The following is a 27923-nucleotide window of genomic DNA, read 5'->3' as shown; positions in this document are numbered from 1 at the left end:
CGTCACTTGTAAATCCGGCCCCTTGGGCAATGGTGAGTGCCAACTCGTCATGTGCCAAGGTATCTAGATAGTTATCTGCAAGGGAATCAAGAATGTCAACTAAAAAACAATCACTTAATTCCGAAAGAGGATACCTCATAGCTTCAAAGATGTTGAAGCTAATCACTTCACCATCGAACTCAAAGGTGAGTGATCCACTAAACACATCAATTTTTGTTCGTGCAGTCCTCATGAAGGGGCGGCCCAACAAGATGGGGACCTCCTTGTCATCTGCCTCAGTTGGTTCCATGTCTATGACATAGAAGTCGGCAGGAAAGATCAAGCTCGAAACCTGCACAAGAACATCTTCAACATAGCCCAAATGGACTTTGTTGGAACAATCAGCCAATCGAATCACAACATTGTCACGTTTCAAATCACCTAGACCTAGGTCCACATAGATATAATACGGCATTACATTAATAGATGCACCTAAATCTAGCATTATCTTCTCAAATGTCATGTTTCCGATCGTACAAGGGATAGAAAAACTCCCTGGATCCTTAAGCTTTGGTGGTAGCTTCCTTTGGAGCACGGCAGAAATCGTCTCACTCATTGTGACAATATCCTTCTCTCGAGTCATCCTCTTGTTGGTGCACAATTCTTTGAAAAACTTAGCATACCTAGGATTCTGTTATATGCATTCAATAAGAGGCATGTTCACTTCCACCTTCTTGAAGATGTCGAGCATGGCTTGATCAGAGTCATCCTTCTTTTGCTTTGCAAATCTACTAGGGAAGGGAACACGAGGAAGATCATTAGTTGAAACCAAACCACTAGAATTAGGATCCTTACCTTTGTCATGCACGGCATGATCTCCTTGTGGTAGAGGCACGGCCTTATTGGCCTTAGAGGAGGCAGGGTCCTTCTCTAAGTCTTTGACATTGAAACTCTCGGCCAATCATGCAATTTTGAAAATCATATAGAAAACAATAAACATGTTCATAGCATAAGTCTTTAATCCAACAACCTAAATATCATGCTACAATCGTATACATAACACTTAAGTGTCGAAATTGCTCAAGAACAAGGCTCGGCATAAACCAAAAACAGAAATTCCATAAAACCAAACACAATTTCGAATCCTTTATATAAATTGAATCAAGTAGCTATTTCATAGAAAAAATTGAAACAAGATTACACTACACAAATCGCATGCTCATCCAAGAACAAGAATAAAACCAAAAACCGAATTGAAACATAGAGAGAATCATGGTTACACTTTATCAATCAATTGATCCTACAAGGTGTAGCCACGACTTCTAGGGGAATGAAACCTCTTCTCAATCGTGCGTCAAGGCTATAGATGAAGGTGGAAAATGGTGGAATCGGTTTTAGGATTTCTTGGAAGGATGAAGGATGAATTCGGCAGACCTAGGCTTGTGTTTGTGTGTGAGGTTGATGATGAACTGAATGGAGAGGCCGAACCTCTATATATAGGGGTTTAGGAAGCCTCTTGCCGTCCCATTTAGGAGATAGAATCCAATTGGGAAACTGAAATCCTCTTTGTTATGGATTTTGATTCATGTACTCCATATCCAACTTGATGTAGGAAACCAAGTCCAATAAGGAGATCACTTAAGGGCTGCACGGCATCATTCTTGGTCCAACTAGGAGTAGCTAGGCCGACCTCCTCTTCTCCTTCTTCAACTCGAACATGATTTCCTTGTTCAACTAGGAATGCATCTTGGCAACTCTACTTCCTTTCCAAATATGGTTTGTCTTTCCTGAAAAGAAATCGTCGATTAAGGAATAGGAAAGAATGAAAATAGGAAAGTAGAGTCCTAGTCGAGTAAGGAATCCTAGCTCAATAAGGATTTGTAACACTTAGCACAATTTCATCATCAATTCATCTAAATTCGAAATAGCTCTCCTTAGAACATAAAAATGACAAATATGAACCTAAAACAACTAAATAAGAAGTAACAAAGCATAAGAATATGGCATATAAACATTAAGAACGTCACACTTTGTGCTCCTATCAGTAGTGCAACTTCCTATAATTGTTTAGTCGTTATATCCTGGGAGACAAGCGTCAAGCATCCTTGCACCGGTAGAGAAGGCGTAAACGTATTAACGATAGTGTGATATCACACACGTCTCGACTAGTTCTTCAATCATCAATTGTTCGGTATTTTGGTTGATTTCATATTAAATTTCTTTCGTGCTCTTCGTCATTAGAATTTCATGTTCTATTTGTGTATTATAATTATTTTAGACTTGATGTTCTCTAAATACAAACACTTAGATATATGTGGGTATACAAATGTTGATTGGGCAGGATGTATTATTGATCAAAGGTCTACTTCACGTTACTTTACATTTATGGGTGGTAATTTGATTACTTGGAGAAGTAAGAAATAAAAGGTGGTAGCCCACTCCAATGCTGAAGCAGAATATCGTGGAATGGCTCTTGGAGTTTATAAGATGTTGTGGTTGAGAAACTTGTTGAGAGATTTGGGATTCAAGCAAAAGAAGGCGATGCTCTGTATTGTGATAATAAAGTTGTGTTTGAAATTGCTCATAATCTTGTTCAACATGACATAACAAAATATGTGAAGGTTGATAGATTATTGCGTTCCCATTTGTACTTATTGAAGAGCAGTTTTTTTTTTGATAAATAAAAAAAACTTATTTACAAGAGGAAATAGTAAGGCTCTATAAGCCTCAATTGATACCCTATCATTCCAACATAGAGTATAAGCGCTAGAATGATCTAAATTAGCTAAAGCATCAGCCACATAGTTGGTTTCACGAAAAACATGAGTAAATGTAATAGAATCAAAGCTCGTAGCAGTCCTTCAAATGTCTTCTACAAGCTTAATTATCCTCCAGGGTGGATCAATTTGGCCATTTACTACATCAATTCAAGCTTCATAAATCTCTTCCCCTTTGCATCAATAAGGCTGTCTCTCAGTACAAGCACCTCTACAACATGAACCGAGGCTCTTTCAACTAGCTAGCTACATCAGAGAGTGGTCTTCCATTTGCATCTCAAATAACAAAGCCACTAGCCGCTGAATTTCTATTAACATAACCATCAAAATTGATCTTAAAACAAGAGCTAGAAGGTGCACACCGCCTTATACTCGCTGGAAAAGCTTGAGATTGTGCACCACTAGAACTTATATTAAGATTAATGCAATTCATAAAACATTGAATTAGCTGACATGGTTGTTGCTAATGGATTAGCAACTGTTCCTCTAAAGATTCTATTATTTTTGGTCTTCTAGATCTGCCAACAAATCATCATTATTCTTCCAAATAAATCAACATCATACGATTGAAAAATAAAGAGTTCCTAGTAAGTAATTATGTGACTCACTTAATAAGTTGGGTATTTTGTGTTTTGTTTGCTCAACTTGAGACTGAGTATTGGTGTGAGTCATATATTATAATAAGGGTTGTAAATATTATTGTAATTAGTTTGCTAATAGGATTTGATGTGTGTCTTGTATATATATACTTCAATTATGGTATATATAATTCAATTATGGAGGGAATACAAATCGTTCGGAAAATTCTCAATCTCTTTGATTCTTGATTCTTTCTGACTTGTAGTGCAGATCTACAAAGAAGATTTAGAGGTTGGTTACCTGAAAAGAAAAAAAACCCTAAAAGACAAATTGCTACCTCATAATGATTTTGTAAAATAAGAAACTAAAACTATAAGTCTTGCTATTAGGCCAATTAAATACTACTATACCAAAAATATATATTACATGACCTGAGGGATGGTTCCCTATTATAATTAGTCATGTGATGTGATGTTACAGTCTTTCCCTTGGCCAATAGTGTTCGTCATATTTGGATTTGGATCCTCTCCTAATGAATGTTTCCTAATATTGCCTAATGAGTGTGTCACGCCCCGGTCCTGCCGGTCGGCGATCCCGAGGAGCATGACTTAGATGTTACTGTGAGAAATGTAGTAAAAATAAAAACACATCTTCTTTCTAGGCTCGTCCAATCCTTTCCCGACTTGATAGATCTATACTTTTTTACAAAAAAGTGTATAAATGGGTGGGTGCGCAAAACTATGCGCTTAGTGAGTGAGTAATGTAATATGCCAGAAAAGTCATGTCATTTTACTCACATTATAAAATAATATATCATATACGCACAATTCACAACAATATGTCACATCGCACAATCATTTCTTATTGGTTATCCTTCAATTTAGTGATCCTGACGGTTGAGAGCATATAAGAATATTTGAAACATATTACAGAAAACCACTCACCTCGAGAATACAAATCGTCACCCAGATCGTAAACCGAACCTTCTAGAACTAGAACGAGCCTTCTAGAAACCACTGTTGGATCTAACCCAAACCTTTAGGGATGGAAAGTGTACGCCAATACGAATCTGTAACCACTTGCAAATTAAAAATCGAAGTTACAGATCAAAAGTTATAATCCGTAGAACTTTCATCGCAAAATTAATAAAATAATAATAAAATGAGAAAAAATAGACGCGAGAATGATGGCTTTGTAATGCCACATGGCAAGCTCTCATTGATGGCTTTGTTATCCACATGTCAAGCAACCAATGGTCATCTCTCACTATTTGACAAGTGTCCAAGTGACACAGCAAATGTAAAGCAAATGTGACACTGATGAGGAATTTTTTAGTCCTCCCGGAGAACCACTTAGTAATGTACAGTGGTACTCCATCCAATCACCATTTGACACTTAGAATTTAATTAAAAATAATAATATTTAAGCTATTTTATCAAGAATTATTTTGGGTTTCTTTCTAAAATCCTACACCCTACACTCTAATACCCTAAACCCTAAACCCTAAACCATAAACTCTATACTCTAAAACTCTATACCCTATACCCTAAATTCTAAACTTTAAACCCGAAATTCTAATTAAAAATCATCAATACTCATGAATGTCATTTCACAAATAATAAAAATATGTAAAATTATAATTTTGGTATAATAAATCGACGTGTCAAAATATAACAGATGAGAAGTACCATTGGACATTGCCACGTGGTCCTCCGGGAGTATTGAAAAATTTCTCGACACTGATGTGGGCTGAAATACTTAGCAATTAAGCTAAGTTTTGGACTAATGAGATAACGACACGTCATGCAACGAAACTTCTAAAAATCGTTAAAAATAGTTTGGGATTCCGAACAATTCACCGAAAAATATGGTGAACTCGTGGCGACCTCTATTTTCTATTTCTCAGAAGAAAAATAAAATATGACATACTTAAAAAATCGAGATGTTACAGAGTGAATCCTGATTGTCCATTTCTAATTAACGGCTCAGGTCTCCTCATCTATTCTCCCTCTCTCTGCGAATTCAGTTCTTCATTATTCTAAGAAAGAACTTCTTCTCCAGCCCTCTCAAATCCTAACCTCGCAGTCCCGCCTTCTCTCACAACAATTTCAACCATTTTTTTTTAGTTAACCAGACAATCCTATATCTTTTTAGTTTGTTTTATTTATTCTAATTTTGCTCAATTCTTGAACAGAACCCAAGCTTTGAGAACTGATCATAAATAAAATCAGAGGCCGTTCAGTTCAAATAGTAAAATACAAAGTAACCAGAAATTTATTGAACCTTGGGTATAATATGATCTATTATGAAGGATGCCCTGCTTGAAGTTCAACAAAGATAACATCTTTTTGTTCTGGGTATTGGGTAACCCTCAAATTGCATCATAATAGACAAATTAAAAAAAAACAGATGGGAACTGAAAAGTTTAGAAATTAGGATTGAATTGGATCTGCTCCAATTTTCTCTGATCGAAATATAGAAGTGTGAATGTGTGATATAGAATGCCGAAAGAACAATTCACCATCATTATTGAATATGAATTTACAAATAGAGAGAAAAAGAATAAATGATGAAATTTGAGCCGTTGATTAGCAATGGACGACCATATTTAGGAGATATGTATTAGGAGAGGATCTAGTCCATCATATTTCCTCCTTGGCATTCCCAATATCGTTATGATTAAAGTATACAAGAAGGTTCTCATATTGTGTCACGGCAAACCACATAATATCAAAGACACCTTGGCGCTATTGACTTTTTTGTTTAGTGAATGCGACTTATGTGACTATGATCTCCCCAATCTTCATATACATTGAACCTGCAAAAGGTTCCCTTCACCCTTTACCGTAAGAAACAAATTTCGTTTTGGGTGCATAATAGAAAACAATCCTACATGCAAACTAAAAATTTAAAGTGCTTGAAAATTCGAAACTATTTATGATCGTTTTACTAAACTTAACATTTCCATTTCATATTGGCTGCGTTTTACAAAATATTCGTTTTACCAACAACCAACAACGAATCGTGGTCTTTCCATCAACCACATTTATATTCGATAAATACATTTGATTCAACATCCGAACGCACGCAGGATATGAGGTTCCATTAATTTAATTTTTATAAAATATAAATTGTTGCCATATCAGTAAATTTGGCCAAAAAAAAAAAGTGTAAAGGGAGAAACAAACTTTCCTGTTGGTAATTATATATATAGGGTGTAGCGTCACATGGGGCCAAAACCCTTGCTGTGTGGGTGTAAACTTTAAAGCCTGAGAACCGGAGGTGTCTTTTTTCGTGATATTTCGCCCCCAAAATCTCAGCTTTCATTACTGCACGACTTTCAGCTCTCTGGGTATCTCAGATAAGTTTCTTTGCTTCTGTTCCTTATCTTTCAGGAGTGTTTTATTATTCTGTGGAAGCCTTTAATTTGGGTGGAGTTTTAAATTTTGGAACTGGGTTGTGTTGAAGTTTGTGCAAATGGTGTTTCTGTTTGGTTTTCATGTCGGGAGGAACTGAAAAGATGCATACTTGATGGTTTTGGATAGTCGTATTGGTGTGAGTATGTTTGATTTTTGTGTTTGAGTGCATGGAATATGTGAGTCTGTGAATCTGTGGAGTTGGGTTTTAAGGTGGTAGTGGTTTTATGGTATTGATCTGAGTTCCCGTTTAGAATAAGGTTATGGAAGGGCATTTGTCACAAGGAGGTAGGATTCCTGGTGGGGGAAGCTATGCCGGTCTTGATTTGCAAGGGTCATTGAGGGCTCACCATCAGACCCAACACCCACTTAGCCTACAACAGCAGCATCATCAAATTTCTCGGCAAGGGTCCATGGTGCATCCCTCGATTCATGAGGGTTTTCCTGTCAAAATGGGAACTATGCATAATTGTGATCGGACCCTTTCGATGGTTGATTACAATAAGGGAGAGAAATGCAAGAACTCGGTGAGTGATGAGGATGAGCCGAGTTATACGGAGGAGGGTGTTGATAGTCATATTGAAGCAAGTAGAGGGAAGAAGGGTTCTCCCTGGCAGCGTGTGAAGTGGACTGATAAGATGGTGAGGCTTCTGATTACTGCAGTGTCTTATATAGGTGAGGATATTGGTTCAGATTGCGGTGGCGTGGGAAGAAGGAAGTTTTCTGCTCTGCAGAAAAAGGGAAAGTGGAAATCTGTTTCCAAGGTCATGGCAGAAAGGGGTTATCATGTTTCTCCGCAGCAGTGTGAGGATAAGTTTAATGACCTTAATAAAAGGTACAAGAAACTTAATGACATGCTGGGGAGGGGCACTTCTTGCCAGGTTGTAGAGAACCCTGCACTTTTGGATGTGATAGATTACTTGACAGAAAAAGAAAAAGATGATGTTAGGAAAATATTGAGTTCAAAGCACCTGTTTTATGAAGAAATGTGTTCCTATCATAATGGAAATCGTTTGCATCTGCCTCATGATCCAGCATTGCAGCATGCCTTACAGGAGGCTCTTAGAAATAGAGATGATCATGATACTGATGATCTGAGGAGGCATCACCATGATGATCTTGATGAAGATGATCAAGATATGGAAACTGAAGAGCGTGATGACTTTGATGAAAATAATGCTTCACATGGTGATAACAGGGGAATGTTTGGTGGGTTAGGAGAGTCTGTGAAGAGGTTGAGGCAAGGTCAAGGTCGTGAAGATATTAACTTTAATGGGTTTATGAATTCCCAAGATTGTAACAGAAGTTCTTATTCTCATCCCCAAATTGCCCAAGGTGATGTGAATCAAGCCTTACCTGATAACACAAAAGCTGCTTGGTTACAGAAGCAGTGGATTGAGTCCCGGTCTGTTCAGTTAGAAGAACAGAAGTTACAGATTCAAGTTGAGATGTTAGAATTGGAGAAACAGCGTCTCAAGTGGCAAAAATTTAGCAAGAAAAGAGACCGTGAACTGGAAAAGCTGAAAATGGATAATGAGAGAATGAAGCTTGAGAATGAGCGTATGTCATTAGAATTGAAAAGGAAGGAAATGGGTGCTGGATTTAGCTAATGGCTGTTCTGAACTTCCTATTAATTTTTACTGCAATTGTGGTACTTGCGAGCAACATCATATCCTTTAAAAATGGTAAGCTGCCGTTTGTTCAAGCATTCTCTATAGGATGGGGGAACTTTCTTGGAATGATGACTCTACCTAGATGTTATCTGTAAAATTTAAGACTGACATCAATGACGGCTAGTTATCATCATATTGCTTATGGTAAAACTGTACTATCACATAAAAATGTGATTACTATGTTGTTTGTATGATCGAGATCTAGATAGCATATTGTATTTGGCAATTTTCTTTGATCAATCAGTTTTATCATTATTCTTTGGGTTTTATTTCTATGGTGGCAGCATAACATCAGCAATCCATTTGTTTTTTCTTTTATTTATAGTGGACACTTTTTGTTGTATCGTTTAGTGAGATGCTGATAAAAACATGGGTAACTGAATCTCGTTGTAGTTCTTCTTTTCTTAGTGGTTTATATGACCATGGGTAACTGAATCTGGTACTCTTCCATAGAATCTGGTTAACGCTGGAATATTATGTTTTCCTTGCTCATGTTCATGTTGCTGCATCCTCAGAGATACGTTTTGAGCACTCCCCAGTTGAAGGTCAGTGATTGTGCATTGCTGCTTTTGAGGGTTTTGTGTTTCATGTTACCTGATGCCATATTGCTAAACTTCTCCTAGTCAAGAGCTATCTGTTTTTTTTTTCTGATTGGAAAACTCGAAGGTGTTAGACATAATGAGATGTACAGGACTCTCCCTTTTGAACCAGCATAATGGGAAGCTCAGCCCGAATATTATTAGCTCGGTTTAATTCTTTAGGATTTCTCCATAACCTCTAAAACTTTGAACAACTGAATCCTACAGTTTGTTTTCTTCCAGTTGTTTAACCATTTGATCTAGCATTTCACATTTTTACAAAATACCTTTGGTCTTCTCTTCTGGCATGAGAACATAAGTGGTTAGACCCCATAGAAAATAAAAAATTCAGTTAATGCATTTAATTGTTGAACAACTCAAGTACACTTTATATCAAGTACACCTTATATGCTTGTAAATTTTGATGACTGAATCAAAACATGTATCTCAAATCTCTAACTGTTGCAACACAAAGGGATCCCGTTCTTAAGTTTTAGTGTGAGGGAACCAGATCTGATTTTGAGTCAAAATCTTGTTATCTTTAATTTAATTTAAAAATCTTTTGTACTAAGTCAAGCACTTTGACTTCAATTTTGAATTTTAGGAATGTTTTAAAAATTTCATAATTTTATCATAGAAAGAACCTGTATCCTTCTTGCAGGGCTAATGGTTTTATGTTAAGCTTGTTCATCATTTCTCACATACAGAGGAATCTCCTGTTGCCTTTCTTTTCTGTAGAAGCGGACTAAAAATATCACTCTCCTCATGTGTCCTAAGTATTTACTGGTTATCTCTTTTTTTTTTTGCCCCTGCAAAGATTAATTTCGAGTTAATTCATGCTGCATCACTGAAGATGCAGCCATTTTACTCTTCACATTCCCATGGAATGGCCTCTACTCAGTCTAGTGTATGACATCATGTTCTGATGTATGTGCTTCTAGGTGTTTGATTGAAATAGCTTTTTTTAATCCCAACTTGCAACTGCCTCTATAAGCTCTGACATATATCTCCTATTGAGCGCAGGTAGTTAATTTGGAATATGAAACGACCAGTTATAAAGAAACTAAACCTTGAAGTACTGCAGTCCAAAGTAAGAAGGGAATTATTATTGCTAGATGATATGGATATACTAGGGTCCAATATCCTTAAGCTGGGGTTATTTATAATTCAGGGATCACTGTTACTTGATTGGTCTCTGAGTAAGCTTGGATAAACAAGATTATTATTGTTATAAGTAGGTGCGCAAGAACTATTTGTGTATCCGGAATTTGTTAGATTGCTTGATTTTCGTGATTAAGAGATCCATGTGTCGGTATCTTGTTGCTTATACTATATTCATTGAGCTTGGATATGGCGGCTTTTTATCAGTTTTACTGTCTTGCATCAGCAAAGAAAGTTACTTTAACATAAATCTGCTTAAAATTTTGGGCTTTCTAGAAATATGTATCTAGTCATGAACTACGAAGTAAGTCCTAATTTTTCAATTCCTCTTTTATTATCTTTGTGATGTTGTTGCATCAATTTTCCTTTGGTCATGCACATCTGTGTACATGGATGATAAAGTTGACTTTACTTTCTGAGGGTTCCCTTCATGAGCCCTTTTTATAGCCCCATCATACTGCTACTTTTACGTTGAACTACAATGTGGCCATAAGTGCTCTTTGTCTGTGATTTATTGCTTTACTTAGTGCCCGTCAACAGGATGAGTGACGAGTCCAGTCTAAGTATATTTAAAACCTTAAAAAAGTGATGGGCCAAGTATTTTTATAAATATAAAGATCCAAGCACGTTCATTTAAAGTGGGGCGGCACTTGTGAGTTTGTATTAGAAAAAAAAAACATAATATTTTTATTTAAATATTTGGAATAATAATTCTAACATTCTAAAAAAATGTCACAAATAAATTATAGTTTCGAAATATTATCGATCGATACCAGTATAGATGTAATCGATATATATATTTAGGGACCCTATAAAAATTTCGTCCGTTTTGAACATGGTTTAACCGTCCGTACTTATGGTCAATAAAACAAAAGGCGTTTTGACATATTAAAACCCCATTGACCGGAACTTTGCCAAATGAGTTTCCTCGTTGTGACCACGCATGATCAGTGACAAAAATTAGGTGATTTTAAATATGTAAACAGCTCTCGGCATTCACATCTTGGTAATGGGTACTCCCTTAGGGCATATTAGTCGTGTTTTAGTTTACCAGGAATTCCGACGGTCAAACGAGGTCCGAATTGGATGAAAGTTTTACAGGATCACTAAATATGTATACCGATCACATCGGCTGGTATTGATCGTCCCGAAAAGTTTTCTTCATATAGTTGCTTCATAATGCGATAGTTTTATTCTAAACCTAATATAAAAGATTATGATACATTAGTGAATAGTGTGGTGATCAACAACTCCAATTCGAAATATGGTCGATCGACACCAGCAGATGAAATCAGTATATATATTTAGGGATCCCGTAAAAATTTCGTTCGTTTTGGACATGGTTTGACCTTCCGTACCTACGGTCAACCAAAAAAGAGGCGTTTTGACATATTAAAACCCTCATTGACCAGAACTTTGCCAACTGGGTTTTCTCGTTGCGACCACTCACGATCGGTGACAAAATTAGGTGATTTCAAATATGTAAACAACTTTCGGCATTCGCATCTTGATAATGGGTCATCCCTTAGGGCATATTAGCGGTGTTTTGGTTTACCGGAAATTCTGACGGTCAAACGAGGTCCGAATTGGATGAAATTTTTATAGAATCACTAATTATATATACCGATCACATCGACTAGTGTCAATCGATCCCGAGAAGGTTCCTTCACATAGTTTCTTCATAATGTGATAGTTTTATTCTAAACCTAATATAAATGTTATGCTACATTAGTGGACACTTTAGTGATTGACAACTCCAGTTTGAAAATATGGTCGATCTACACTAGCATATGTGATCGGTATATATATTTAGAGATCCCATAAAAAACTCGTCCGTTTTGGATATGGTTTGACCGTCCATACCTACGGTCAACCAAACAAAATGCGTTTTGATATATTAAAACTCTCATTAACCGAGGTTTTGCCAAATGAGTTTCTTCGTTACGACCACTCACGATTGGTGACAAAAATTAAGTGATTTCAAATATGTAAACAGCTTTCGGCATTCGCAACTTGGTAATTGGTCCACCCTTAGGGCATATTGGTAGTGTTTTTGGTTTACCGGAAATTCCGACGGTCAAACGAGGTCCAAATTGGATAAATTTTTTACAGGGTCAGTAGATATATATACCGATCACATCGGCTGGTGTCGATCGATCCCGATAAGTTTCTTTCATATAGTTGCTTCATAATGCGATAGTTTTATTCTAAAACTAATAGAATATGTATGTATAATATTTTATTATTTGGCAGGCTTTTACAGGCCGGGTCTTGTGGGCTTTTGGCGGGCCGGGTCAGATTTCACACTTCTAAACTAAGCCCGGAAGCGGGCTTTCACAACTATTTATGTATTTTGCCAGAAAAAGGAATGGAGTTGGCTTTATATTAGTTCTCATTAGTCTACCACTCTACCCTATTATTATTTGAGAGGACTGCCACCTTCAATTCAAACTTTGAAAGGCTGTGATTTAGAATTAGTAATAGTATTTAGATAGCTGGATGAGATGAATAGGTTTTTTTTTTTTAATACAACAAACTTTTATAGGATTCAGGTTACAAGCATTTCATATAGTCACAGTGAGTTATACACAATGGGAAGAAAGAGAAAGTCGATTGTTTCGAGGACTATAATGCTCCTAACACTTTTGCAGTTTACGTTAATGGTGGTTTCTGGTAATGCTGGGTTCAACTAAATTATAGTTGTTTAATTGTGGGAGTATGAATCATGTTTCCCGAAGATGTGAAAGACCACATTCTTGAATTGAAAGTGTCGGATTATAGTGGTTGTGATTGGAATTTGCTAGGTCTCCATTTGATGATTTTTGCACTGATTACAACCTGCCTCTGAGGTTCTAACCGTTATGGATTCCCAGCTTTCGGGTAGAAGTCGACTCATTTGAACTGGCAGTATTGGGACTGCTCGGATCGGCATGATGTCTACTCGACAGAAATCTGCCTGAAAGTGACAGTGACCATCTGCCAGGTTTACTAAAGATGGGTATTCTCAGTGAAAGATACGACCAGCTTACCTTGTCATAAACTCGACAAGTTTTCCTTCACTTTGTCTTTCTGAAACCATGGCATGTCTTGACTCTTGAGGAGACATTCAACCTTTGATGATGAGTTATATCACTAGAACCTTACTAGTCAGCATAAACTCATTAACTCAGTATTCATAAGACTCGCAATCCAACCTGAATTGAAAGAGTGGTGTTTGATGTGTTGGTATTCGTGGTACTGTAGACAATCAGTTGCATATGGTGCATGAATTTTATCACATCCTTCCTTGGCCTTACAAACGTAACAATGAGCAACACAAAAAACTTCCAAAGTCAATTAAACATTTAGACATACAGGAGAGGTGGTTAGAAAACTCTCATGTGGAAACTTCTATAGGGAAGGTGACCGGAGGGTTGAGATGTACAGGTTATAATCTTGTGTAGTTACAATGTACTGATTTCCATGTAGAAATGGAAGTTTCATGTTGATGTGTAGTAGTTGATTTTCCGCTTAATTGTGTAGCTGTCTAGCTAGTTCTTCTCTATTCCATTCTCTCTTACTTCGAGTGTTGCAGAGCTACATAAAATTGTAAAGCTGAGACCTTAGGTAACATGCATTGTTGTCATACCATTTGGAGTTTATAGGGTGAACGGCTTGGAATTAAGTATTAGAAACTGTATCCCCTTGTGATCGTAATTAAGTTTAGAATGGAAATATATTATTTGCAGACGTCGCTGAATTGAAGTTAGGTTGTTGCTAAATGGCTTTAATGTCACATATTTTTGTATAACCATGCCTTACAGATACCTTTACTCACTGCAGAATCTTGACTAGTGTTTGCAGGATGATATACATGTATGTGGGATTATTATAGATCCAATAGGGATTAGAATCATTCCTATTTTATGTTATGTCTTTTGATTTCAATTTAGTGTTGAGAATGCTTGATCTTAAAATTAGTGAGTGTAGTAGACTCGAAAGAACCTACAGCAGGCTTTCTCAAAAAAAAAAAAAAACCTATAGCAGTATACCTCGGCATTATAAGTCATTCGCTGAGAAGATCATATAGCAAGATTACATGATGAATGCATGTACACAAACATCGGATGCTGCTGTGGAATGTCTGCATAGTCAGCCTTCATATTTTCCAAGTTTAAAGTGCTATATCATCACAATTTAAGAAGGGGAAAAACTTGCGTACAAACTAGTATGTACGCGTGCGTCCAAACTTTCATTTATTTGCACACTTTGAGAATATAAATGAAAGTTTGGACGCACGCGTACATACTAGTTTGTACGCAAGTTTTTCCCTTTAAGAAGGCTTAACCCCCTAGCTATTACTAGAACTTACTCTTATACTCAGTAGGGAATTAAAACGTTTTCTGAGCAACAATAGCATGCCTATTTAGTCTTTTGGGATGAGATGTCTGCGAAGAGGGTTTGATTGTGTGGTTCAATCACAGAGAGAAATCAAACAAAGGAAGAGTCGATTAGTGAATCAGAGTCTCAGGGTGACAAGTAGCAGTAATTATGACTAATGAATGAATGGGCATGAACTTTCTGGCCCGGCTGTGTATCATAAGCATATATACTTATTAGGCATGTAAATTAAGCCCAGGGCTGACGGGCATACCCAAATTTAACCTAAAAAATTGGGTTGTGGGCCGGCTCGGCTCAAATTAATAGGCGGGCTTTACTCGATCCGTTTTAAAATGGGTAGGGTATGGACTAGGGGTGGGTATAAAAAACGGAAATCTTGATCCCGTCCCGATCCCGTCCCGTTTCATAATAGTGGGATGAGACTTGGGACGAATAATTTCTATCCCACTTCGTCCCGTCCCGTCCCGTCCCACCTTTAATGAAAACTTAACAATTCTTATATATTTGTATCAAATGAAACTAATTTATGTTCTTAATAACTCGAAAATTATATCAACTCAAACAATAATAGTTAATTATAATATTTTGAACATAATATGCATTTTTTTGGGTTAAAATTTCATTATTGAATGTTACTTTGTTAATGAAAAAGTAAAAATATAGATTTTTATTTAACTTTATCGAAGGTGGGATTTGTCCCGTCCCATCCGGATCTTGTCCCGTCTCAACTAGGATTAATCATGAGTGTGATGCATTCTTAAAAACCCTCGTCCCGTCTCGATCCCGTCTCGATCCAAAAGAGTGGGATGGGACGTGGGATGAGCCCCGTCCCGTCCTATCCCGTCCCGTGCTCACCCCTACTATGGACAATAATTTTTAAGCCATGCCAATATGGTATATTATAGGGCCGGCCCGTAGCCCGACTTACTCAATATCAAATTTTATTATTAATTTATGAGTCATTGATATAACCAACAAATTATATTAGTTCAATTGACAAATGTGTTATTCTTATAAGAAGAGATTCATGAGTTCAATTCCTATCTCAATTAAAATTTTCAAATGAAAGTAATATATTTTATTATCTAAAAATCACGGGCCAAATGTAGGTCGGGTCATAGACGAGATTTTTAAGCCAAATTTTATCCGCCCAATGGGCGAGCTCGGGCTTCACATCTTTTGATAGGGTCGACCATGTCCTACCCATTTTACAGCTAGTGCTGAAAAAGGCATGGGTCAGGTAGTATGTGGGTCTTCATATCTTAGGGCTTAGCCGAGCCGGCCCTACCTGTCCAATTTACGGGCCTAACGTCTACTTCTGATACTGCGCCTTTAATGAGTGGGAAATAATGTGTGGGAAATAACGAGTAGCTAATAGCCGATATGATTGTCTTTAGGTATATATAGCATCATCTGGTTTGTTTCGGATAACTGCATAACATCTACTTCTGATACTGCGCCTTTAATGAGTTTTCATGTGTTGATGATTAACAATGGTTTTTGATATATACACTAGAGGGATACTTACTCGAGTGTATATGACCTTATCCGTTTTCTGTTCTTGTTCCATACAATCATTTGTTCAATTACCATTTACCAAGTTCTGGGAATGGGAATAACCAGTTAAAGGGGTTGAAAAATGTTAATTTACTCAATAATGAAAATATTTCAAGCTTAGAGTGGCCTCTGTATATGTTCTGCCCTTGTTGTGGTAAAAATATTGAATTTTTACTTCCTTTTGTTGAAGCCTGGATAATTGTAAAGGCTCTACTACCATTTGTTAAATCTACACAACTACTTTTGTACTCTGTACAGTTGGTAGCTACGGTTCTTCATTCCTTTCATACTGCTATTCCTGTACTACTGATGCAGGAGCATCTACTGATGTCACAGGCATGCCTAAGAGGAAGGTTCAAAGTCCACCATATCTCAAGGATTATGTTAGAAAGTAATGCAAGATCTTTTTCCCTTATTATCTAGATTTATATTAGATTGTATGTTTACTTATTTAGGTAGAGTATTATTCCGGGTATCTTTTATTTCAGTAGTTTCCCTTCTAGCAGGACTCTTCCTCTTCATATACCAGCAGCCGTGTAAGCCTTTTGGTGGATGCTTTTGATATATTGAATACATAATTGCAGCCTTGGCAACATATTGTAAGAGTGTTCTGTTATTTCTGGTGGGGGTGTTGTGATATTGTTATTGATCTGTGCCTCTGGATATTCAATCCCATTAGTTGGTACCAGAGCTCGGTTGGAGGTGGTGGATTCCATGGCTAATAACAGGCGCGGTTTTGGGGGATTCCGAGGGGAGGGTCATGACAACGACAACAACAACATGGAGGAAATTAGGAGAGCACTTCAACAGCTCAGTGAGCGAATGGCTCGCATCGAAACTCAAGGCCGGAATAGAGGGGGTTTCGACGGGGAACGGGAGGAAAATCCTTTTCATCGCCGTGCTCTTAGGGATGAGACGGGTGAAGGGGGACATGGCAACAAATCTTTTGATATGAAAGTGGATCTGCCAGAGTTTGAGGGGAGGATCCAACCTGAGGAGTTTATCAATTGGCTCAATACGGTGGAGCGGGTCTTCGATTACAAAGTAGTTCCTGATGAAGACAGGGTGAAGATGGTTGCAATCAAACTAACAAAACAAGCCTCTGCGTGGTGGGAAACATTGAAGCTTCGGCGCGAACGCTTAGGAAAGTCAAAGATTAAGTCTTGGGAAAAGATGAAAAAGGCAATGAAGGAGAAATTCTTACCAGACAATTATGTACAAGATTCCTTTATGAAGTTACATGGCTTGAGGCAAGGTCTTCGATCTGTTGATGAATTTACTGAAGAGTTTGACCTCTTGAGTATGAGATGTTCTGTGACTGAAACAGAAGAGCAGACGATTGCACGGTACCTTGCAGGGTTGAGGAAAGAAATACATGATGTTTTGGTGTTACATCAATTTTGGTCCTTTAATGATGTGTACAAGTTGGCAATTCAAATAGAGAAACAACAAAAGCCTCGGAATAAGCGTGTTGGGGCTGAAGATTATGAGCAAAGAAAATTTGGGGCTGCGAAGATGATAACAAATGCGGAGCATGGAAAACCTATGGAAGTACAGAAAAATCTGCCTCAAGAGAGTCGTACTTTGAAAGATGGAGGTAGGAAGAATGTCAAGTGTTTTAAGTGCTCGGGACTAGGACATATTGCGTCCGAATGTCCTAATCGGAGAATCGTCAGTTTAGTAGAGGAATTGGGTGAGTCAAGCGATCGAATAGATGGGCCACCAGTGTATGACGACTATAAAGAAGAAGCTGATGAAGAAATCACATGGAGTGACCATGGCGACTCACTGGTAATCCGCAGGGTGATGAATACTGTAAAGGTGGAGGAGAATCCTAATTGGTTGAGGCACAACATCTTTCATACGAAATGCACAGCTAATGGAAAGGTATGTCATGTTATTATTGATGGAGGGAGTTGTGAGAATATAGTGTCAGAAGAGATGGTCGATAAACTTAGTTTGAAGACAGAGCGAAAGCCAGAATCATATAAGCTCTCATGGTTCAAGAAGGGGAATGATGTGATTGTTAACCAGTGATGCTTGGTGACGTTCTCTATTGGTAGCAAATACCAAGATGCGCAGTGGTGTGACGTGGCTCCGATGGATGCATGTCATTTGTTGTTGGGGCGTCCTTGGCAGTTTGATCGTAGAGCAATACATGATGGATACAAAAATACTTATAGTTTTGTCAAAGATGAGGTGAAGGTAATCTTGGGGCCGTCTAAGTCTGAGAGCAGTCCAAAGCCAACCAAAAGGGAGAATAGGAGTTTTTTGTCTATGGGTAAATTCCTTGGAGAATCTGAAGACAATGGTGGCGAGTTATACTTACTCATTGTGAAAGACACATGTCCAGATCATCTCAATATTCCTACGGAGTTAACGCCTATCCTACAAGAATTTAGTGATGTCATTCCAGATGAGTTGCCTGCAGGGTTACCACCAATGAGGGATATCCAACACTGTATTGACCTTGTCCCAGGGTCTAGCCTGCCTAATAGGCCTCACTACCGTATGAGTCCGCAAGAATATGAGGAGCTCAATAGACAAGTGACAGAATTACTAGAAAAAGGGGTTATCCGGGAGAGTATGAGTCTGTGCGCGGTTCCAGCATTACTCACACCTAAGAAAGATGGGACATGGCGTATGTGTGTCGATAGTAGAGCCATCAACAAAATTACAGTGAAGTATAGATTTCCCATTCCTCGCTTGGATGACATGCTGGATCACTTATTCGGGGCAAAGATATTCTCAAAAATTGATTTGAGGAGTGGCTATCATCAAATAAGGATGCGGCCTGGTGATGAGTGGAAAACTGCATTCAAGACTCGTGATGGTTTATTTGAATGGATGGTTATGCCGTTTGGTTTGACAAATGCCCCAAGCACATTTATGCGCTTGATGAATCAGGTATTTCGACCATATATTGGAAAATTTGTTGTGGTGTATTTTGACGATATTCTTGTCTATAGCCCGGATGCATCTCAACATTTTTGAAGTACTTAGGGAACAAAAGCTTTATGCCAACCTGAAGAAGTGTGAGTTCCTTACTGAGAGTTTAATATTTCTGGGCTATGTTATTTCTGCTGATGGTATTAAAGTAGACAGCAAAAAAGTTGAAGCTATCCTCGAGTGGCCTACACCGCAGTCTATACATGATATTCGGAGTTTTCATGGGTTAGCCTCATTCTATCGCAGATTTATTAGAAATTTCAGTTCTATTGTCGCACCTATGACGGATTGTCTGAAGAGTAACATATTTAACTGGACTGAGGCAGCAGAGAGGAGCTTCCAAGCTATCAAACAGGCCATCACTAATGCACCTGTGTTGGTATTGCCGGATTTTCAGAAAATTTTTGAGGTTGATTGTGATGCTTCAAAGATTGGTGTTGGGGCAGTTCTAAGCCAAGAAGGAAAGCCGGTAGCATTCTTCAGCGAAAAGCTCAATGAGACAAGGCAAAGGTACTCTACTTATGATATTGAATTTTATGCAATTATGCAAGCTCTTCGGCAGTGGCGACAATATTTGATCTATAAAGAGTTTGTCCTGTACTCTGACCATGAAGCATTGAAATTTATTAACGGTCAACACAAGTTGAATCGAAGGCATGCACAATGGGTAGAAGAACTTCAAGAGTATGACTTTGTGATCCGGCATAAATCTGGGGTTCAAAATAAAGTGGCAGATGCCTTGAGTCGCAAGGAAGCCTTGCTATCAATCATGGGAGCCCAAGTGCTTGGGTTTGAGCAATTAAAAGAGCTATATAAGGATGATTCTGATTTTGGGAGTACGTGGGCAGAATGTGTGGCATCAAAACACACATCTGATTTTCATATCAAAGATGGATACTTGTTCAAGGGAAGTCGGCTCTGCATCCCTAACTGCTCTATGCGTCTCTTGATCATCGAAGAGCAACACGGTGGTGGTTTGGGAGGCCATTTTGGGCGTGACAAAACACTAGCACTAGTTAATGACAAATTCTATTGGCCAAAGCTATCTAAAGAAGTGTTGAGGTATGTGCAACGCTGCAGAACTTGTCATGTAGCTAAAAGTCGTAGCCAAAACACAGGACTCTACACACCCTTGCCTGAACCTCAAGCTCCCTGGATCGACGTGAGTATGGATTTCATTCTGGGCTTACCAAGAACAAAGCAAGGATATGATTCAATTTTGGTAGTGGTGGATCGTTTCTCAAAGATGGCGCATTTTCTACCTTGCAAGAAGACCATGGATGCTAGTCATATTGCTCATATTTATTTTCGAGAGGTTGTAAGATTGCATGGCATCCCTAGCACCATTACTTCGGACAGAGATACTAAATTTGTCGGGCATTTTTGGCGCACCTTATGGCGGAAATTGGGTACAAAGCTACAGTTTAGTACCACTCACCACCCCCAAACTGACGGGCAAACAGAGGTGGTGAACAGAAGCTTGGGAAACTTGTTGAGAGCCTTGGTAGGTAATAAGAAAACAGGTTGGAGTGAGTCATTAGCACAAGCTGAATTTGCATATAATAGCTCCCAACATCATAGTATTAGCATGAGTCCGTTTGAAGCAGTTTATGGTCAAAACCCCAGCAGCCCTTTGGACTTGGTCCCTTTACCCGTCAATGATCGGTTTAGTGGGGATGCTGTGGACATGGTTGAGTTTATTCAGAAGACACATGAGCATGTTCGGAAGCAGCTAGCAGAAAACAACAAGAGGTATAAAGAAGCTGCTGACAAACATCGCCGAGATGCCGAATTTCAAGTTGGAGATTTTGTTTGGGTTAATCTGAGTAAGGAAAGGTTTCCACGAGGGAAGTATGGCAAGTTGCATGATCGGGGTGGTGGCCCTTACAAGGTGTTGAAGCGTGCTGGGAAGAATGCATACGTGTTAGACCTCCCTGGAGAAATTGGGGTCTCACCAACATTTAATGTGGCTGATTTACAACTTTATCATGGGGAGAACACAATTACTAGCTCAGACTCGAGGTCGAGTTCTCTTCAACCCCAGGAGTCTGATGCAGGAGCATCTACTGATGTCACAGGCATGCCTAAGAGGAAGGTTCAAAGTCCACCATATCTCAAGGATTATGTTAGAAAGTAATGCAAGATCTTTTTCCCTTATTATCTAGATTTATATTAGATTGTATGTTTACTTATTTAGGTAGAGTATTATTCCGGGTATCTTTTATTTCAGTAGTTTCCCTTCTAGCAGGACTCTTCCTCTTCATATACCAGCAGCCGTGTAAGCCTTTTGGTGGATGCTTTTGATATATTGAATACATAATTGCAGCCTTGGCAACATATTGTAAGAGTGTTCTGTTATTTCTGGTGGGGGTGTTGTGATATTGTTATTGATCTGTGCCTCTGGATATTCAATCCCATTAACTACAGGTAATCTTGGTTCAGTCATTGTCAATTCGTTTAGTATTACGTGGTCAGTTATCAGCTACTCAGCATTGTAGAACTAGTAGTTGATTCTTCTGTAATATTTATTGTCATACATTATTGTTATCTATACAAGATTGGTTGAAGAGTAAATGCAGATACTGACTTGTAAAACCATCTCCAACACTTGACATAGCCGTTGTCCTAATTTTCTAATGCTACTAGAACAAACCAACATATTGCTTATCCGCTACTCCGGTAGCATGTTCACGGCAATGAATTTCCGGTGAGCGAAATGGCGTCCGTCTGCTATGGTAGCTACAAAAACGAATCCGAACAAAAACTTGAGCCTTTTAGTAGAGACTCCTTAACCATGATCCTTCAATTTCCGGCGTTAGTATCAATGTCCTAAAGCTAGGCACAATAATTGTGGTGTAGACATTTTCTGTCCTCCCATTTTCCTCTAGTTTTGATTGTAATGTTGATTTATTTTGGGATTGAAATTTACATTTCTCATTTTACGATTCATACTTCTTATTTTTATATTTACTTAAAAAATTTATACAAAGATAAAACACAAATTACTTTAAATAAAAGTTAAGTTACTTTAAAAGAAATAAAGAGGGTGTTTGTAAAATTAAATTAGAGAGTGCAAATTTCATTTTCTTTTATTTTTCTTAGTTCTGACTCAAAAGAATAAAAGTGAAAAGAGGTATATTACCGGACAGTTTTTAGTGGTAAAATTTAGATTTTCAAGTTGGGAGCACATTTGAATTTTACTATTTATTCACACAGATTGTCTGGGTATCTATATCTTTATGTCACACTTGCTACTCCTACTGGGGTTGGATTTAAAGACGTGTTGCTGTTAGGTTGTGCTAGGAGTAAGATATGATGGATACGGGAAAAAGACGTTTTTTTTTTAAAGCTCTGGCTAAAAGTTTGGTGCTATTTTATTGGAAAAAATTGGGGTCATATATCCCTTTGCGGTCCTTCAAAAATTGATTGTTCTTAATCCCATCGCGATACATTTCTGCTTCACATGTGCCCTAATTAATGTCTTTCTAGGACGACGACCCGTACTAAAATTATTAGTTCGTTATGTTATCGCTTACTCTTTGTGAATCCAGAAGTCTAAACGACTAAATTTATGCCTTTTTTTTGTAGGAATCATTAGGGAGGGCAGACGAGGAGGTAATTACGCGTACATTCAAGTTTGTTAGCATTTGTTTTCAATTGTTGTGTGTGCTTTGTTAGGTTTGCATGGGGTGCGTGTTAGGGAGATAATGTTCAAAATGTAACGAGACAATGTGTAACGAGCTTTAAAAGCGTAATGACAAAAGCTTATCCTGTCATCTCTATTTAGGTCTTGACATGAAAGAAGCGGACGTCGGTAACAAAGGGTAGAAAATCAAAGAAAGCAAGCTACAAAGAATCAAAGAGAAGTGGACGTGAGAGAGAAGTAACATGGTTTTTTTAATTCGACTAGCTTTGCTCTTTGTGGGCGCACGTAGTAGTAGGGCCTCCACTCTTTTATGTTGCTCAATTTTAGCTTTTTGGGTGGTTTTATTTGGCCCGCACAACGACGGATTCAAACTTATTGGAGGTACGGGCTTTGTTAGTATTCTATTGGAGGGAATTCCATAATCCATTAATTTGAGCGGGGTTGTAACTTATTTGATATAGTTCCAGTTCCTTTTTTCTTTTCTTTTTTAATCAAAGGAGCCTTATTCAGAGAACGATGATTACAACAAGTTCTAACACATAATGATCCAATTAGTCTAAATAAGATCAACAATACCACAATAGTTTTTTTTAATCAAATGAGGAAATTTTATTAAAAGACTGCATGCATGCATCAGAATGGGTTAAAATTCTCCAAACGAGAACCCCGGCAATCTGAAATTGTTTTCTATAATATTGAATAATGCATTCTAAAAAAAAAAAAAACTCTTTCGATTCCTACATCTGGGATCTATCTTTCACCTCAGTATCACATGCACAGTTAATTGCATGCACATGCTTTCACGTTCCCATAACATAAAATGTTTGCTTTGATTTGTTTATCTCTCTAAACATAAAAGCTGTGGGAGTATATGCCTTACCATTTTGTCATATTTCTTAGTATCTTTTATATCTTTGGTTTATAAGTTCTTACCATAAGGTATACATAGGATTTTTGGGTTTGCAACGGCTATTATTTATACAAGAGGTGACGATGATCTTCAAGAGTACTGAATTCGGTGATTAGTGACTTCTCTTAATTTTTATACATTATTTATTTATTTGACTTTTATGCATCAATGTGTATGGTACTTTTTCTGAGCTTGGAGGTCATCTTTAAGGTTTTAAAAAAATCGTTAATTATCATTATTGAATTATAAGTATGCATTAAAATAATTTAGCCCTGATCATATTCACTATTAGGCTCATATGAAAGAGCTCATTGTGAGGTTCGTGATGGTATTGTTGTTATTTGTAAAATAAAATAAAATATAAGCACGATGTTTATGAAGAAAATTAAAATGTAACTAAAATTAAAAGGGATATAATAGGAATATTAAAAAAGTAGGAGGATAAATAGAAGAAAATGACAAAATAATAAAATAAGAATCTCACTTATCTTACCAAATGGAATGCTATCTATGACATTCAACTGTTCACATAACGGAAAAACAAAATTTCGGGAAGTGAGAGATGTCTTATAGTGGGAGGTGATGGTAAGCTATATTGAAGGTTTTACCTTGTGGTGGGAGATGGTCTTAGTGAATGTGTGTTAGAACATCATTAAGTTAAATAGTTCATATATTTGTAGTCGTTGGCACATGCATTAATTCTTGCTTTGGCTTCCAATTTACTCCACTGTCGATCATATTTCTAAGTTATGATTAAACTTGCGTCTAAACTCAAAAGTTGCAATGTTTGCTTAGGAGGATAATCAAGCATTGTATATATATTCAATTGAGAAGACTTATTTCATATTTAGTATAATTAATCAATCACACGTTGTTATAGAAGAACTGCTGTCACTAACATACGAGTAATCAATGTGACATTAACACCTCTAATGAAAAATTCATTAGTATAATCATCATTATAACAGATTTTGTATACTGCATTGTTTCTTTTACAACCCTATGTATTAACAAAGATGGAATGGTACCACTCGGGATTAGACAGAGACAGTACTCAATACCCATGTATACCCTCCATAATCATTTGAGAGAAAGTAGCTAGGGAGCTAGGGATTTGTGGCATTAGTCCTTGTTGATGAAGGGTCACATTCCTTTTTTATTTTTATTTTTATTTTTAGAAGACTAGTTAATTAATTTATTATAACAAATAATCTACGAAAAATAAGTTCATATCAAGTAACCAATAAACTATCTACCAGATCCATATGTATACAATATAGCCAAATGGGTGAAGCCGGAACGACCACTACAAATCATCTATCCCACTGTCGTATTGCATAGAAAAACTATAAAGAAAATCAAGACGAAGACACGGGAAAAGTGAACCTCTAGAGCCATAAGCGGCTGCCACATTACGTTGAGCAGTTAAAGCCACAAAACCAAACCAAACAAAAAATACTCGGCCAGAATCAGAGATGAAACCGGCCGAACTCAACCTAGTTGATATAGGATAAGAGGATCGGCAGATTCAGAACAAGCGACACCGAATCCTTTCTTTATTCAAAGAAACAAGGAACATTCGGCCAAACTCAGAGATGAAACCGACCCGACTCAACCTTGCTTGTGACGTCTGGCTAAAAATCTAGCAGGCAAGTAGGTATTGGATTCCACGCCCGGGAGAGAGCAGAAGTTTGCTTATATGTGTATGGTTAGCTTCGCATAGTGAGACTCGTTTTAATGTGCAACCCCAAGAACAAAACCGTGTGGACCAGTGGGCCCAAAGCGAATGACATCTCAACTATGTGGACTAGGCTGTTAATATGACATCAGAGCCTATCTCTGACCGAAAATGTGCGACGAGGACGTCGGCCCTTTTAGGGGGTGAATTGTGACATATGACTAGGAAATTTAGTAGGCAAGTAGGTCACAGATCCTACATTACTCGGGGCTTATACGTGCTGGCCAGTAGGCTTAAAGCGGCTAATATCTAAGTTATACGAACTGGATTGTTACATAGCTGAGTTGGCCATTTTGGATAAAGGCATCGACAGATCTAAAGCAACTGGCGACACTGAATCGAACACGATTGGAACCAAATTCATGATTAGCGGGGGACTCAACAACAACAGAAAAAAAATGTGAAAGAGATGGAAGAAGGATGCCATGAAGATGAGCTTCAAGAAACGTCCATGGATATGGTGAGAGCTTGCCATTGCCGCCGAAGACCGAGGAGGGACAAAGGAGGACTAACTAGGAGCTTCTCCCAAACCGAAACCCAATGGCAAGGCTGCGGCGCTCGGGTAACTAGGGTCTAGGGAGAGGCTTTTTACAAATCATCTTCATATAATTACCCAGATGGGGTCCCTGATGGAAAATTAACAAGTTGAGAAAGAATAATAGAGATATAGAATATAAAGAAAGCTCAGATAAATTACAAGAGGTTGAGTGACTACTTGACTCTTAAATTCTTGTTGGTGGGCTCCTTGAAAATTAATATGTGATGCGTAATATTTGTCTAATTGATTTAGCATCAATGGAAAGATAAAATAAAAGTGATTGGGATTGTGGCAAAGGAATCAAATAGAATAGCATGGGTTTGAGTTGGGTTTGCTTAGCTGGTGACAGATGAAAATGTAGAGGTGAAATACCACATGGAAGACAGCACACACACACGTATATATAGATGTTGAGTGTATACAACTATACATTAACCATCATATGCCCACAGCCAAACCCATGTGTCAATAACACCCTTTGTCTACCAAATATTGTACTTTGTAAAAGTCATGGTATGGTGATGGTTTCATTGTGGATATTACAACTAGACTATATGGTGATTTGAATTATTCCATCATGAAGAAAGATAAAGTATTAGTTTTAAAGATTAAGATGTAATTGCATATATATGTCTACTTTGCAAAGAAACAAACTTTGGTGGATTTAGAAGGACGCATGCAATTTTTTTCCAATATTTTTTTCTTCTAGGTAATACACAGTCAAATTGTTAATTCCAGTCCAAACCAAGCTAATTTTTGACGAATTCTTTTTTACAAATTATCTACTTTTCGGATTCTAGATCTGCCAATGAAAACATGTAAGAAAATGATAGCATGACAAGGACAACATACTCCTTAATTGGGTCCTTGTACTTGGTTTTTAATAAAGGACTTACAAGTGTTGTGGCATCTTTCTTCTCATATTTTGTTGAATAAAATCGGCATTGCTTGGCCGAATCTCAGTTTGGCGACTTGACTAGGTGGTGGCAACCTCTCACCCTTCACGGACAATGTCTCACCCTTCGTGGGCGTCATCTCGGCGTTCGTCTCTACTGGTTGGTAACAGAAGTTTGGGCTTTTAATTTTATTATTTCAGAAGTTGACAGTATGGACAGTCGATTAATTATGTCCATAGTTATTGACATATTCTAGCTCCATAAGCTTTCTGTTGTTTTGTGTCTCGTTTTTAGTCTCCGTTTTTTTTCATGGTTGGAGTTTGTCTGCTCATGTCTGTATATATTTCTAGTTTATAATATGATTTGGTCTGATCTTTGTATCATTATATCCACCTGTAAGTCTGTAATTGTTTCAAGTTTGTTTAAAGGAGAACTGTCGGCGTGAATTGAGTCGGGAATTACGGCCCGTGATTCCCTCCGTAAATCACGGAGTAATTAGTGGTAGAATAGTGCTAGAATTAGCCTATATAATGAAGTGTAATCTGTGAATGAATCATCAAGCAAATAATTAGTTCAATTCAACTTGGTACTAGAGCCTTCGTGCTATGTTTTTCCTGGGTTTTTCCCGTTTTTTTCCGGCCGGTTACCGCCGGGGTACTCACCGCTACCTCCTCCCGTACCGCTGCCTCACCGCTGCCCTCCGGCCCTCCATGACGTCGCCGCTCATCCTAGCTGCCTTCCCGACGTCGCCGACTGTTGCTCCGGCGCTGCTGCTGCCTCCCCGACCTCGACCCGACCACTACTGCTGCCTCCTGGAGTACCCGACCGCTGCTGTCGCCGCTCCACGCCGGACGTCGCCGCTCCACGCCGGACGTCGCCGCTCCACGCCGGACGTCGCCGCTCCACGCCGGACGTCGCCGCTCCACGCCAGACGTCACAGCTGCTCGCCGAACGTCACCGATCCTCCTCGAGGATTTTTTTCTTCTCAAAACGGTCTGTTTGCACCACCCGACCCGGTTTCGGCCCGGCCCTTCACACTGACCCGGCCCAGCCCAGTTCAGTGCGACTCGGCCCAGCCCAGCTCAGTGCGACCCGGCTCGGCCCAGCCCAGCTCAGTGCGATCCGGCCCAGCCCAGCTCAGTGCGA

General features: G+C 38.3%; 1 protein-coding gene across 1 annotated transcript; it reads left to right on the top strand.

Annotated features, from left to right (window-relative positions):
• Positions 1–6631: 6631 nt before the first annotated feature.
• Positions 6632–8722, top strand: LOC126784776 (uncharacterized). The gene has a single exon (XM_050510281.1). The coding sequence runs from the start codon at positions 7015–7017 to the stop codon at positions 8359–8361; it is 1347 nt and encodes a 448-aa protein (XP_050366238.1). The 5' UTR covers positions 6632–7014; the 3' UTR covers positions 8362–8722.
• Positions 8723–27923: the final 19201 nt, after the last annotated feature.

This window comes from Argentina anserina, chromosome 2 (genome assembly GCF_933775445.1).
Source record: "Argentina anserina chromosome 2, drPotAnse1.1, whole genome shotgun sequence".
NCBI classification, from domain to species: domain Eukaryota; kingdom Viridiplantae; phylum Streptophyta; class Magnoliopsida; order Rosales; family Rosaceae; genus Argentina; species Argentina anserina.
This window is presented reverse-complemented; position numbering and strand designations above follow the sequence as displayed.